Here is a 14,608-nt window from a genome sequence, read left to right on the forward strand (position 1 = left end):
AGCTGCCAGGAGGTAAGCAGTTTGTTCAACCATGCACTCCTGCTAGGATGTTCACCTCACCACAGGCCACAAAAGCAACACAATCTAGGCTGGTATGTTAAAATTTCTGAAACTGTGAGTTAAGATAAACCTTTCCTCAAGTTGATTTATCACATGTGTTTGTTATGGTAACTGAAGGCTATAGAGTTCTTACTCTGGAGCATTTCAGAGGCTCATTAAGTATTTTTTCCTTTTAGAAATAGATCTCAGTGCTTGAACACTGGAATATTGCTAATATCAGTCATAGCATTTTCAGCAAGAACATTATCCAATTAAGACTCACAAGCTAATATATCCTTAGCTCATTTTAATATGGTATATTAGTGTGTGGATTTGGACATGGATTAAATTTACTATGAGCACATATAATCCATGTTCATTTTCAAGCAAATTATGAGAAGCCAGGAGATATATATATATATATATATATATATATACATATATACAGATATGTATATATATATATACAACACACTGAAAATTATTCCATTCAGAAACAACTTACATTTTTAAGAATACCTTTCAAACTTTTTACCCTTACATACTTTTTACACACATATATTAGAATGAAACTTAAAAAAAAAACAAAAAAAAAACTAAAAGCAGTGCTGCGATCATCTTTCAATATTTGCACGTAATAATTTTACTAACTTGTTATGTTTGATACATACAGAAACATCTACTCCATTCTTGTCTGGTTTTCCACACCAAGAGAGATGCAACATAGGCAAAGAGAAGAATGACAATAAGCTATAGTCTGAGTATGTCCTTTCAAACTGCTGAGATTCACAATTTGTGACAATGCAAACACATACATTCTAGCACCTGCCTTTTCTCATATCTTATTGGCAATGAACATAACTCTGAAGAAGATATTCTGAAGATATTCAGTAAAAATGTGAAAGCTCCTAACAAGGCACAATAAAATGCATATTTTAAGACCTAATATAGTGAAGAAAATGAGAAACACTGTCAGATGACTGACGAGGGGAATCTCTCCATGGAAATCTGAATTTTACTGAAATGTATAAACTGAAAATTGCCATGCTTGTGAAGTTTTAAAATTATTGATTTTTGCTCGAAGAAATAGGACAAAGAGAATTTGAAAATAGGACGTGTGCAATGCTGGTAAAACACACCAAAACATCTTGAAATGAAGTAACTTTATGGGATAACTAATAAGGAAGAACTGCAGATATCTGTCTTCAACCATAAAGCCCAAGTGTCAATGACAAAATTCCTCAGATTGCTCCTTGGAAGGAGTGGTTGACTTACCTACATTTATGTAAGGAGGCCATTGCTGGCAATGACTGGTTATTATTAATTAATCCATCACTTGCAAAAATATGTCACAGAGATAGAAACCTCATTTGATTTGTAAGGTATAATATTCCAACTTAATTATAATCTATACTTTAAGCATGTTGAAAAGTTCAGTGAATTCTATAAATAGCAATAACTATTAATTAGAATGGTTCATAAGTAGTAACTTAAATCTGTCCTAAGTTTTAAATGTGTTTCCTCTATTTATGCTAAACACTTACCCCTGCTTTTGAATATTTTAATATTTTCTCTTCGAATACATAACTACTAGATCTTTTCAAAGAAAAGCATTGTTACAACTTTTAAATAGCTGGCTTCTTCAAAGCTGATGATCCATGCAGTAATTTTTTCCAGCATACTGAGAAAAATCCTAGCTTTATTTGTGTCCTTCAGAATTCAAAGACTGCATCAAAGCAGTCCTTTGACTTTACAAAATTAGTTCTTGAACAGTTTTTAAATGCTTCAGATGATTCCATAGAAATGTATCCAGAAAAGACCCAGTGTTGCGTAAAAATGGGCTATATTTTAATAGTGAATTGTGAAAAGTATTATTTTCATGACTTAAAAGCTGAGTAATACACATTCCAGATTTGCAGCTTCTATTTTCTTTTAGAGATACCAACCTCCATTCTTTTAATTCCTCCAACCCCTCGACCGCCATAATAGGAGGCATCTACAGTTGGCCATTTTTTATTCGGTAGAGGATCTTCTTCTTCTTCCTATGGAGATATAGTTTTTTAATACATTTAATTAATTTCTTAAAATATTGTTATTATTCTGGAAAATGCAAAAGTTATAAAGAGGATATACGAGTGTATATTGCATTTATGCATTCCTATATAAACTTCAAGTTCTACAAGGTATAAGAAGTCCTTTCCTTCCTCAGATTTTAAGTATCTCCTGTCATCACCCCTAGGTCACCAGACGTTGCTCTTAAACTGTGAACCTCGTTTATTCCAAATCTATTCATTGCCTCATATTTTAAAAGATAAAGCATTTATATTTTCTTGTCAGTTATGGGGCTTGAACTCCAGGTCTGGGCACAGGTCCTGAGGTTTTTTACTTTAAGCCACAGTGCCACTTCCAGTTTTTGGGTAGTCAGTTGGAGATAAGAGTCTCATACACTTTCCTGCCCAGGGTGGCTTCAAGCAGTGAATCTCAGATCTCAGCCTAATGAGTACCTAGGATTATAGGTGTGAGTCACTGGTGCCTGGCTTTCAGAAAGCATTTTAACAATCATTTAAAGCCATATATATATATATTACAATATATATGAAAGTTTGGACTCTGTGAAGTTTGTAGTGAAAGAATAATCAATAGAGAAGCTTTAAAATGCAAAATACTAATACATTTCTTATTTAATGCGGCCAGTATGATTCTGACTAACAGATTCATACCGAAAGAATAATTTCTTTGAACTTTAAACTATTTGGGATCTTCTGTTTGAAAAGAAATGCCATTAAGACTGTTAATACATTATTATAAAAAGTAAGTTATATATCTATTGAATTATTAAGTCTTATGGCCAGTCTTTGCCCACCAAGGAAGGTAAGACCCATTCCTCTAGCAGATGAAAGAAATCACCTGTAAAATAAAAAATGATAATGGGTTATCATCAATTAAAACATCAATACTTAGGTATAGTTTTTAATAAGAAATGGAACTGATGAAATTTGAAGATGACATCCATGTATCGAACAGAAAAAGACTAGTATCACTTTGTTAAATACTCATTTACCTCTTTCGGTGCAGGAGGAGGTGGTGGAGGAGGATCCTTGATAACCTGTCCAAATAAATAAATAATTGTGCTTAAATGTAAAAAGTTCCATGGCATAGAGACAAGATAGAGTAAAGAAGTTTAGCAAGATTTTTTTAAACTTCGGTGAAACCTGCCCCCAATGCCCCCTTTGGAATCTGGGCTTACCCCTAGCTAAGTTCGACCATTTGAATGAAGGAGAATTGGCACCACAGGGCTCCTGAGGCTAAGAGCAAAGAAAAGTTTCCCATTCTCCTGATACCCTTGGGACCTCATTTTGTCAGAACTACCCTGAGACCATAAAACCATAACGAAATCTATGGCTATCTTGTAGAAATCGGATGGTAACAGATGCTGGCTAGTCCACAGCTGTCTCAAGTCATGCAAGCAGATGAGCCAGCCATGTGAGAGAAGAATGGATCTTGGACTTCTAGACATGTAAAGGTGTCAGATGGTTCACCTGAAGGACATCTGCAAGCCGTTCCTAGTGTGACCCTCCTAATTCAGGTAGGCTAATCCACAGAACACTGAGGATGTAAATAATTGTTCTAAGCTACTTTTAACAAATCAACTTTTTAGTTAAGTTTCCTTTCCTGTAAACCATTATTCATGACACTATATGCATTCTTCATGTGGAAGAAATGGAGTCTTTGGTCTAATTTGAAATAGTACTGGGATAATTAGAGTTTTGCCTTTATGATAGAAAATATCTTACTAATGTCAATGGTTCCTGAAAATTCAGGCACATATTCAAGCTTATATCCTAAAGAGAAAAACCTTAATGTAACCGCTTCACTTCATTGAACATCAGATATTTCAGATACGTTATTATATACTTAAAGGTTTAAAACAACTTGACTTTGAGGATGAATTGTCATTTCTATTTCACCAAAGATTTACTGTTATTCATTAGAATATCACTATTTTCATGGCTGTTTTTCAAAGATTATTTGAAAATAAGTTATTTCCAGATAAGATGACATGATATTTTCATAAAATTATTTGGGATGAAGAAGTAGGTGAGAGTACAGGTTAAATAAGACCAACAAGAACTTGACAATCATTGAATATGAATAAGAACAGAAAGATTCATTATATTAGTATATTTGTAAAGCATGAGTGTGGAAAAACTTCAGAAAAAATATACAGATAATAACTACAGCTATATGAATATAACTGGAAAATAATTGGATTTGGCTGAATCTTCTTTTTAATACTACAAAAGCCAGGCACCAGTGGCTCATGCCTGTAATCCTATCTATTCAGGAGGATGAGCTCTAAGGATGGCAGTTTGAAGACAGTCCAGGCAGAAAAGTTCCCATGAGACTCTTATCTCTAATTAACCACTCAAAAACCAGAAGTGCTTCAGTGGCTCAGGTGGTACAGCACTAGCCTTGTACACAAAGAGGCTCAAGGACAGTACCCAGGCCCTGAGTTCAAGCCCTACAACTGACAAGAAAAATTAAATACTACAAAAGTGCAATTTATTTCTATTTAGCACTTACTTTATTCAGTCTTAGTCTATCAATAAACATTCATTCAAGTTCCTAATATATTAGGAACTAAAGGATGAAAAAAATCTATGATTTCTTGACATTTATTCAGAGATAAGTACCATTAGAAGACTAAGATTGAAAATAATATTATACTCAAACAAAATTTAAGGCTATCAAACAATGGGTACATTTCCTTTACTATTATTATTAAGAGTATTATTATCACTACAAGTATTATTATTATTATTTGATCAGAACAAGCCAGAAAAACCAGATTTGTCAGCAAGGTCAAAACCAACTAGTCATTCGTTTTTAAAAATGAAATCTCCTCAGCTTCCCAGTTTCAAGAAAGCCACTCTGTGTAACCCTCTATAATCTTTGTCAGTTCTAAATGACTTCATCAAATTATTTCTATCTGCAACAGATTCTTTAAAACTCCCTCTCCATTCCTATCTATCTTCCTGTACCCCTTCTTTTCTCTCTCCCTCTCTTCTCCCCCTTTTCTCCTTCTCTTCCATTAATTCTGCACCTTCCACAAACAAATAAGAGTCTCTTGATACTACCAATGTAAAACTGCCTATTTTTCCTTCCCCAGCATTTTTCAGAGGTGATATTTTTATCTAGCTCCAAAAACACTAAGTTCGATGAGAACAATTTTCTGTCTTTCTTGCTTCTCATTGCATTTTCAGTATCAAGTTAATTATCCAATACAAATTAAACTTGCTAGGAAGTAAGGCAGACATTAAAAAAGGAAGTAGGCAGAGAGAAAATATGAGGGAGACATGAAGGAGAGGGAAAAGGAAGTGATAAGAAGCTGAAAAGGGACAGACAGGAAAAGAAAAACAGGATTCTTCCTATTCCATTCCCAACATAAATTCAGGGTTCTCAGGAGCATAAAAGTGTTGAGTATAACATTTTGAAAACACTCCAAAGGCACACAGATCCCAAAGTTCAATATTCTGAAAAAAAATAGTAATTTAGCTATGTTTGGACTGCTGGAATAGAGAAAATCTCTGCTTCACAAAGCAATTTGTTCCATTCACAAAGAATTAATCATTTGCAAGTATTTTCCCCAGATAAAGCCAAAGCTTCTCTCAGGCAGTTTCCATTTTTTAGTCCTGATTCTACAGTGTGGAAACAGTCTCTGTCTCTCTGTCTGTCTCTCTGTCTCTCTCTCAAACACACACACACACACACACACACACACACACACACTCTTTTTTCTTTGAATTCCAACCAGGTGCCAGTGCCTCATGCCTGAAATCCTAGCTACTCAGGAGCTGAGATTTGAGGATCATGGTTTGAAGGCAACCTGGGCAGAAAGGTCCTTGTGAGATCTTATCTCCAATTAAACACTCAAAAAACTGTAAGTGAGGCTGTGGCTCAAGTGGTACAGTGCTAACTTTGAGCACAAATAGGCTCAGGGAGAGTGCGCAGGCCCCACAACTAACAAAAGAAGAAAAGAGAAAAAGAAAAAATCCCACTCTAGAATGCTAGAATGATTACCATATTTCTATTGAGGTTATCTCCTTGGAAGCTAAATGTATCCGTCATTCTTCATGAAATGGCTTTTAGTTATTTGGTGAACTTTTCCATTTCTTTAGTATGTAGTCAGCGAGTTAATATATGGAATGGGAGGGCTGGTGCATATGGTGATAATTATGGGCACACATACCAGTCCCATTCCAAAAAACCATGGAGTCTGTTCTTGAAAAGATATGAACAAACTTGCTCTTTCTGAAATTTTGTATGAGTAAAGGCATGATCTGTTGTGATTTGAAGTCCTTTTTTGAAGTATTTTTTACATTGTTAATAATGAAAACAAAGCCCTTAAAGTTCTACCTACTTTAAACCTCAATCTAGTAAAGTCAGATACACAACTGTCCTACAACAACAAAACAAGAGGTAAGACCCATGTGTGCCTCCTTTTTAGTTATAACAACCATCCTTTATCAGCATCGTCGTGTGACAGACACTCAATTTGTCTCTTACTTTCATAAACCTGTGCACGTGCTATGCTTATCTCTATTTCAACTAGCGAGAATGAAGATTCTAATTTCAATAATTGTCCAAATACAAAGAGAAACCATGGATTCAGGTCTATCGACCTCCAAACTCTGAGCTCAACTTATGCCATATGACATTTATTTAAAATAAATATTTAGACTGCCAGATTTTTTTTGAGCCGTTGTTACTTACTTGGATGGATGGGCTACTTCTTAAATGACAGAAAATCCAAAGTTATTTAAAGCTCGTGATAAGTATGTAAGACTTAATCATCATTTTGGAGGAACAAAAAATGTTAACAATGATGCCTAACATCACTCACCTAGAAATTCTGGTTGAGAAAATAAAATGGTTTCCTTGTGAGGCTTCAACATGCTTTGTCTCTCCATTCTAACACACCAACCGCATAAATAACGAGAGAGGGTGAAAATAATCTGGGGCCAAATGGCTCCAAATCCAAAAATGGCAAAAAATCTGTGCTATACTAACATTCCTACATTTCAGTAAAACTAGTTCAAGAGAAAAGGAAAGCTTAATGTTGTCCAAATACATTAAAAATAACAGTCATGAGAATCCCATTCTTATATTAAATAGTGGAAGAACACATTCATTTCAGAATAGGATGTATTCATATGCACCATATTTTATGAGAATTTGCAGATTTTAAAAGGCATAATATTGCCTACTTGCCAGGGTTTTTTTTTTCCACTTTGCATCCTTCAGCTCTGTATTGAAAATTCTGGAAAACACTTTCACCACTTTATGAACCATATGCAGAGTTTGATTCTTCTCCAATTTTTTTTTTCATTTGTTATTATCATCATCAGGGAGGATTACATCTCATCTACTTAGCTGCTAAATGAAGATTTCAGTTTGGAGAAGAGCCGATTTCTTTTTTTTTTTTTTAAAAAGGAAAAAGTTAGCTGCTTGAGGCAACAGTCCTTTTGATCTGCTCATTAACACTTTTCAAATGTTCGAGTGATATGGGCATTCTTTGCGCTAGAAAATGTCAGCACTGGAGCCTGCAGCCAGCTTGATGTGATCATATGTTCTGATATGCAGAAAAAAGTGAAAAGAGCTGTCAACATTGAACTGCTTTGGAATAAAAAAAAAAACAGATACTGTACAATGATTGTAAATCAAGTAGTATTTCAGAAGCAAGTCTTGCTAGTGACAAAGAAATGTCCAATTCATCAGAGATATCAGCTAAATGCCTAAGAGACTTTAGACAAGAGAGAAAACATACTTGGTGTTCACAAATCATTTTTTAAAAATATATGTCTGTCTTCCTTTCATTCTTTTTTTTCTTCCGATAAGAGCAGAGGACTAGAATAGTCCATTTCTTCTGAAGTATGTAAACACAAAGCTTATTATATTTGTACTTGGGAAGCCTCTCTTTTATGAATTCCACAGGGTATCATGTTTTCAACATCCAGACCAAAATAGGGTTTCAGGCTATCTCATTTTTTTCCTTTCCTTTTGGCAAACTCACCAATGGTCAATGAATACTTTGCAGAAAATAAGTCAATGACCAGAAATTTGGGCAAAATTACAATGTGAAATGCCAACTGTGGTCTGGGAAGAATGGTGTGAGAGAGTATCCTGCCAAAAACTAAGTAAAGATGCTGCTGTCAGAGCAAATAAACCAAGGCAAGGAAGAATTTGATACCCTGGTTCATAAATGATGTTCTGTTGGAAAGCATCACCATGGAAGCGATATTTTCAAACATCACAGTATATTTCAATGAGGCAACCAAACATAAATCATTTTAATTAATGGTGCAAGGAAAGCATATTAAAATTAAACTACTCCTGTTTTATTGGCCATTCAAAAAATATCAGGTTGCTCTGAAGGTAACTTAAGAAAAGACACCACACCAGAAGTCCTCCTCAACAATAATACAAAATGTTATTCTTATTTAGCAAGAGCAGCACAGCTATTGCTGGCTAAGAAAATGATTCTAGACTGCATCATCATGAACCTCAACTTACAAACTGGCCTTTAAAAAGTTAAGTTTAAATGGTCTTCTAAACTAAGATTCATAAGACATTTTTGCAATGTCCTACATGTCCTGAAGCAATGTGAACTTTTAATCCCCTGAGGCTAGAGAAGTTTGGCCAAGGACACTGAGGCTGAGTGAATATTCGTCATTTTTAGCATACCAGAGATTTGCAGCTCTCTAGCCATCATGACCACTGAAGAAAGCCTTGATTTCTCACAAGTCTAGCCTTGCATCTGTAACGTGGTATAGTAGCATTTAGTTATGTCAAAGGATGTATCTCTACCAAGGTCATTGCTGCTATCCTGATGAGTGAGACAACCTACCATAAACTCAACATATCCTCTGCTAAATAATAATGAAAAGCTACATTTTCTGATATCACATTCATCATTCAGTGCATAGTAAGTTTTCGTATAACCCTCCAATCTTCTTTTAAATTTAAGAAGGAAAGAAAAGGCACTACTGATATCTTTGTTAAAAGGAAAACAGTTATGGAGGCTGAATGTGAAGATACTTGGTAAGTAGGGCACAAACTTACACAGATGGTAAGAAATGGCATTACATAAAAAGAAGAAACTTAGCCAGGTACCAGTGGATCACAGATGTAATCCTAGCTACTCATGAAGCTGAGATCTGAAAATTGTGGTTCAAAGCCAGCCCATGTAAGGAATTTTGTGAGACTTTTATCTCCAATTACCACACAAAAAAAAAACAGAGGTAAAGCTGGCTCAAGTGATGGAGTGTTAATCTTAAACACAAAAGCCCAGAGACAGTGCCCAAGCTCTGAGTTCAAGCCTCAAGACCTACACCAAAAAAAAAAAACAACCCAAAAAAAGGAAAACAAAAAGATGAAGAAGCTTTCTACTTATGGGGGAATTAAAAAGGTCAATCTCTAGTTTTTCAAGCGATTCAATGGGTTTGTATCTAAATTTGAATGCATATATACTGTTCATTTTTGCTAGCAATATTACCCTGAAAAAACCTTCCAATAGATCCCTGGTGTGGAATAATTCTAGTAAAACAGATGCCTTAGACACTTCTGAAAATTGTAAACGCATTTCATCCAAAAAAGTTACTCAGATGCAGAAAATGCATTTTATTCCGTCAATAAAATATTCATATACCTACTTCACACTTATTCTTCCCAATACCAAAGGATTATTCTAATTCCATATCGTAAATATTCAATAGCTCTATTCAGTGCTTTCCAACTCAGGAATATCAGGTGATTCAGAAAACACATTCAGTTCTCATTGATCTTATAACGAATTGTTACAAACTTAGTGCTTTAAAACAACAGAAATACATGCATTTTATTTTGCTTCTGGAAGTCAGGATTCTGAACTGAATCTTTTAGGTTAGGTATTAGCAGATCTGGTTCCTTCTGCAGCTTCAGAAGGCACTATGCTCCTTATCTTTTCCAGCATTCCTTAGCTTGTGGCTGCATCACTACTTTGTTTCTACTACCCATCTCCTCTTCCATTGTCAAGTTTTCTTCTGCATTCCTGTTATAAAAACTCATGACTGCATTTAGGATCCACCTAGTCCATCCTGAACAATCTTCATATCTCAAAAACCTTCATTTGATCTCATCTGCAAAGCCATTTCTGTCATATCTGGTTACATTCACAGATTTTAGAGATAAAGTCCAGGAGATATTTAGGAATCTTTATTGATCTGACCAAAGGAGCCTTTTCCATATTGCACTGATTTCTGCCAGGTCTCCTCCACCCACCCTTTCCTTTCTGGGAGAGTCCATACTATCAAAAGCCTGACAGCCACTGCTTGAAAGACTTTGTGTTACTGAGGTAGAAGAATAAATAACTCTGAAAAATCAAGGTCCAAAATGTAAGTCATAATATCATCCCTGAATTGTTGATAGATTCCTATGTAATTTTATTCTCTGAACAATACATTATTTGAACATTTCCTAAATTATTATCCACTGTATCTTATTTCAATAGTATATAAGATATCAAATCACTGAACTGGGAACATGAGACATATGTTGATGTTTCTGTTCAAGACAGGTCTTGATAATCACTCTTAAGCATATCATGTCTATGGAGGGGCACAGTAGACACCTTCTAAATGTGCCTAAGAACAGAGGCTATGAGCTTCTTGAGCAGGTTTCAAGTGAAAGATTGGGGTTTAAATACTTAGTGGCTGTACTTAAAATATATTCAAATACAAAGAAATGCATATAACACCAAGCCAAAATAAATGTTATTTAATTTCCCAGTGTTAAAATGTCTGTGGGCTTGGAGGTATGATTCAAGTGGTAGATTGTTTGCCTGGAAAGAATGAGACCCTGAGTTCAGTCCTTAGTACTAAACACACACACACACACACACACACACACACACACAAAGTTACATTATCAGTAACCATATACAATCAAAATCATAGTATCTGTAGTATTTTAATGCTGCTAAAAATGATTTAAATGGCCACCCTCTAATTTCATCCTTGTACAAATGTATTCTGTAAAAGTAACAAAACAAATATCCTGCAATTGTACTGTACCACCAGTTTTAAATACTCAACAACTTTAAAAAAATCAGTTTCCCTTTCCTGTTCTTTTCATCGATTCTCTTTTTCATTTTTTCATTCTTCTCCAGCCACTTCCATTCTCTTTTTTTTGTGTGTGTGTGTCCAGTCATGGGGCCTGAACTCTGGGCCTAGGTGCTGTCCCTCAGCTCTTCAGCTCAAGGCTAGAACTCTACCACTTGAGCCACAGCACCATTTCCGGCTTTTTTTGCTTATGTGTTGCTGAGGAATCGAACCCAGGGTCTCAGGCATGCAAGGCAAGCGCTCTACCACTGAGCCACCTTCCCAGACCCACTTCCATTCTCTTTAAGACTCAATCACCTATACTTTGCTAGAAATACTTTGCTCTGCCCATAGTAAGTTGAACTGCCACTGACTTCTCACTTCAATTGTCAATAGAACTTTGTTGGACAGTCTTAATTTCCATCAAGACCAGAAATGGGCACTAGTGTACAGCAAATAAAAACTCTTTTCATGCAATAATACAGAACATATTTGTCCACTGCCTTCTTGGCGTCCCTGGGATGATTTTGGGGTTCATAGAAGAAACAAAAGGCCTTCCTTCATAGGGTTCATAAGAATGCTAGCTCTAAAACAGTCATATCTAGGATAATCAAGATTACAACAGGAAACAGCAGACACTGCTAAGGCAGGAAATTGATTAGATCAGCAAAGAGACAGGATGTTGCCTGTCTCTCTTTGAGTTAATTCTATGCCTCCTCCACAGGCCAATTGCTCTGAGTTAAAGGATTGTAAAGTTGCTTCATGAAAGGAGACTGAAGTAAAATTAATAATAAATATAGGGGTAACACTAAATACAGAAATTGCAATTAAACTGAAATCAGCAATAAAGGTAAAGGAGGGAAAGGAAATCCAGTAAACGCACGCAAAGCACTACTATGATCTACAGAATATAAAGTTCTACATAATGTGCTTATAATAAAGGGGACACTTTCATGTAGTAGGTATACTTTGAAAAAGGCCTTGTTTGAGATAATCTTTTCTATACAACCTGCATTATCTAAATTGGATGAATTGAAATATATTGAACTGTCTTAATTTACTACCCTGTAATAGACAGAGAAATGCCTCCAGAAAGTGGTCCATCACTTAAATCCCTGCTATTGTGAATAGATTGCCTTACACAGCAAAAAGGGATTTTGTAGAAGTGATTAAGATTAAGGATCTGGAGTTGGGAGATGATCCTGGATTATCCAAGTGGGTCCAACCTAATCCAGGGCTCCTTAACATTCGATGGCCTTTCCCAGTGAGGTTCAGACTCAAGAGGGAATGTGACAAGAGATGAACCATCCAAAAGATCAATGCTGCTAGCTTTGAAGATGGAGAGGATGTGGCTTCTTGAAGATAAAAAGATAAGGAGGTTGACTCTTCCTTAGAGCTTTAGAAAGAGTTACATCCCTGATATTCTTTCATTCCAGGTAAGTCCAGTACGACCCATGTCAGAGATGTAGTTACACACATTAGATAATATAGTATTCTTACCTTATCCTACCAAATTTGGGACAACTAAAGAACTAATATTGGCTCCCAATCTTTCACCAGACTATACACAAACATGAAAAAAATGACACAAATGAAACTCTTAACCTAAAATGAGTATTCAATAGATACCCTAACATTAGCATTATGCTTAAATCTAAAATGTTTTTTTCAGAGACAGAGCAGATTTTGAAATAGGTGATCCCATGAAGAGAAAATAAAACATTCAGTAAGCACTTAAATAAAAACAATTGTGGCAGATTACCTACTTCTCTCAATGAATACAACAAGAAATGATCATTAATTTCATAGAATTTTCCTTGTGTTTGAGTACTTCCCTGACATTTCTCAACCCTTCCTCCCATAAACCTGATACTGACACATTTTGTAAAAGATGAACTTTTTTGATAGATATTTTCTCCATGTTTTTTAGAACTCATTACAGCAACATAATAACTGAAATTCTAGTTGCTAACTGTGAAACCGCATAGGGTCACATATATCTCAGATTTACTTTATGTCCTAGTGATTAAAAAAATAACCTAAAAAGAATTACAAATATTTCTTACTCACCACCTTGCAGCAAAGAGGCCAAAACCACCACATCAATCCAATGCCCAGAAGTAATAACAACACCAGAATAGCAATGAGGGCCGCAATCCCATTAGACTACAGTAGGCAAGAGAAAATAAAGTCTCAGCAAGGCTTAGGACAAAAATCTTACATGCATATTACTGTAAATAAACAGTAGAAAATAATACACATACCATCAAAATGTCAAACCACATTTAAGCAATTGTAATTATCTCAAATTATTTAAATTCTATAAATTTCTTTCTACTATATTGTACATATATATATATGTATAGAAGTACACACGTCAGGTTAAAATATAAAATTATAAATAAAAAATCTTCCAAAATGTTACAGACTTTCAAATACGTCTTTTTAATGTAGAAAAATGTAGAGGAAAAAAATCACAATTTGGAGTTACAGAAATGGTTTTATAAGCATTTTTGTGTCTTAGTGAGCATTGTATTGGTTCAAGCAGTATGGTATAGCTAGGTACGAGCAGCTCCGACCTATAATGCTATACTCAAGAGGTTGAGATCTGAAGATTGCAGTTTGAAGCCAGCCCTGACAGGAAAGTCCATGAACTTTTATCTTCAATTAGCCACCAAAAAGCCAGAAGAAGAGTTGTGGCTCAGGCAGTAGAAGCAATAAACCTCAGGGATTGTGCAGGTCCTGATCTGTGTGCATGTGTGCACACACGCACACGCACACACACACAAACACACACATATACACAGATCACACATATTCTGCATCACCTAGCCATTACGATAAGAGGTATATATCCTATGAAATTTTCTCCCTATGAAATTTTTTCCCCAATATCAAGGTCAAGCATATGTCTTGAGATACAAGAACCCCGTAACTATATAATGTTGCTGTTGCATTGCTAAATTAGGAAGCTTCCTAATCTGAGACACGCAGCCCTAAGAATTGAGAATGTCTGGAATACCCAATAACATTCCTACCAGGCCCAGCACTTATTGAAATAAATGCTCATTCTTTGTGCATTACAACTGTGAAGAAAGATTGCTATAAGTACTTACTTCCTTTTTTCTTAGAACTTAACACTCCATGTTCACAAATAAGGGCAGGCAACTATTGACCACAAATCTGATAAAAGTTTAGTTGTTACTTTGTACTTTTTGTGCAAGAAAGGAACAGGAAATTTCTATGAACAGGAAATTCAGAAAATTGTGCTGACACTTGGAATATATATAAAGTAGAATGGCTGGTACTTTGTACCTATTAAGGATAGGTACTAAAAATTCTTGGTTTTCATTCACTATAAAATGGCTCTATAAGTCAAACAGATAAAACCACAGATACTTCCTGATGAAAATGTACATTTATTATTATAA

General features: G+C 35.2%; 1 protein-coding gene across 1 annotated transcript in view; it reads right to left on the reverse strand.

The window, feature by feature from the left end:
• Antxr2 (anthrax toxin receptor 2) overlaps window positions 1-14,608 on the reverse strand; it is a 130,469-nt gene that overhangs the window by 55,650 nt on the left and 60,211 nt on the right. The window contains exons 12-14 of the mRNA XM_013020236.1: window positions 13,248-13,343; window positions 3,101-3,145; window positions 1,986-2,081 (exon numbers count right to left, since the gene is read on the reverse strand). Coding sequence (XP_012875690.1) covers window positions 1,986-2,081; window positions 3,101-3,145; window positions 13,248-13,343 — 237 coding nt within the window. The remainder of the gene's footprint in view (window positions 1-1,985; window positions 2,082-3,100; window positions 3,146-13,247; window positions 13,344-14,608) is intronic.

This window comes from Dipodomys ordii, unplaced genomic scaffold (assembly GCF_000151885.1).
Source record: "Dipodomys ordii isolate 6190 unplaced genomic scaffold, Dord_2.0 Scaffold49, whole genome shotgun sequence".
Lineage (NCBI taxonomy): Eukaryota > Metazoa > Chordata > Mammalia > Rodentia > Heteromyidae > Dipodomys > Dipodomys ordii.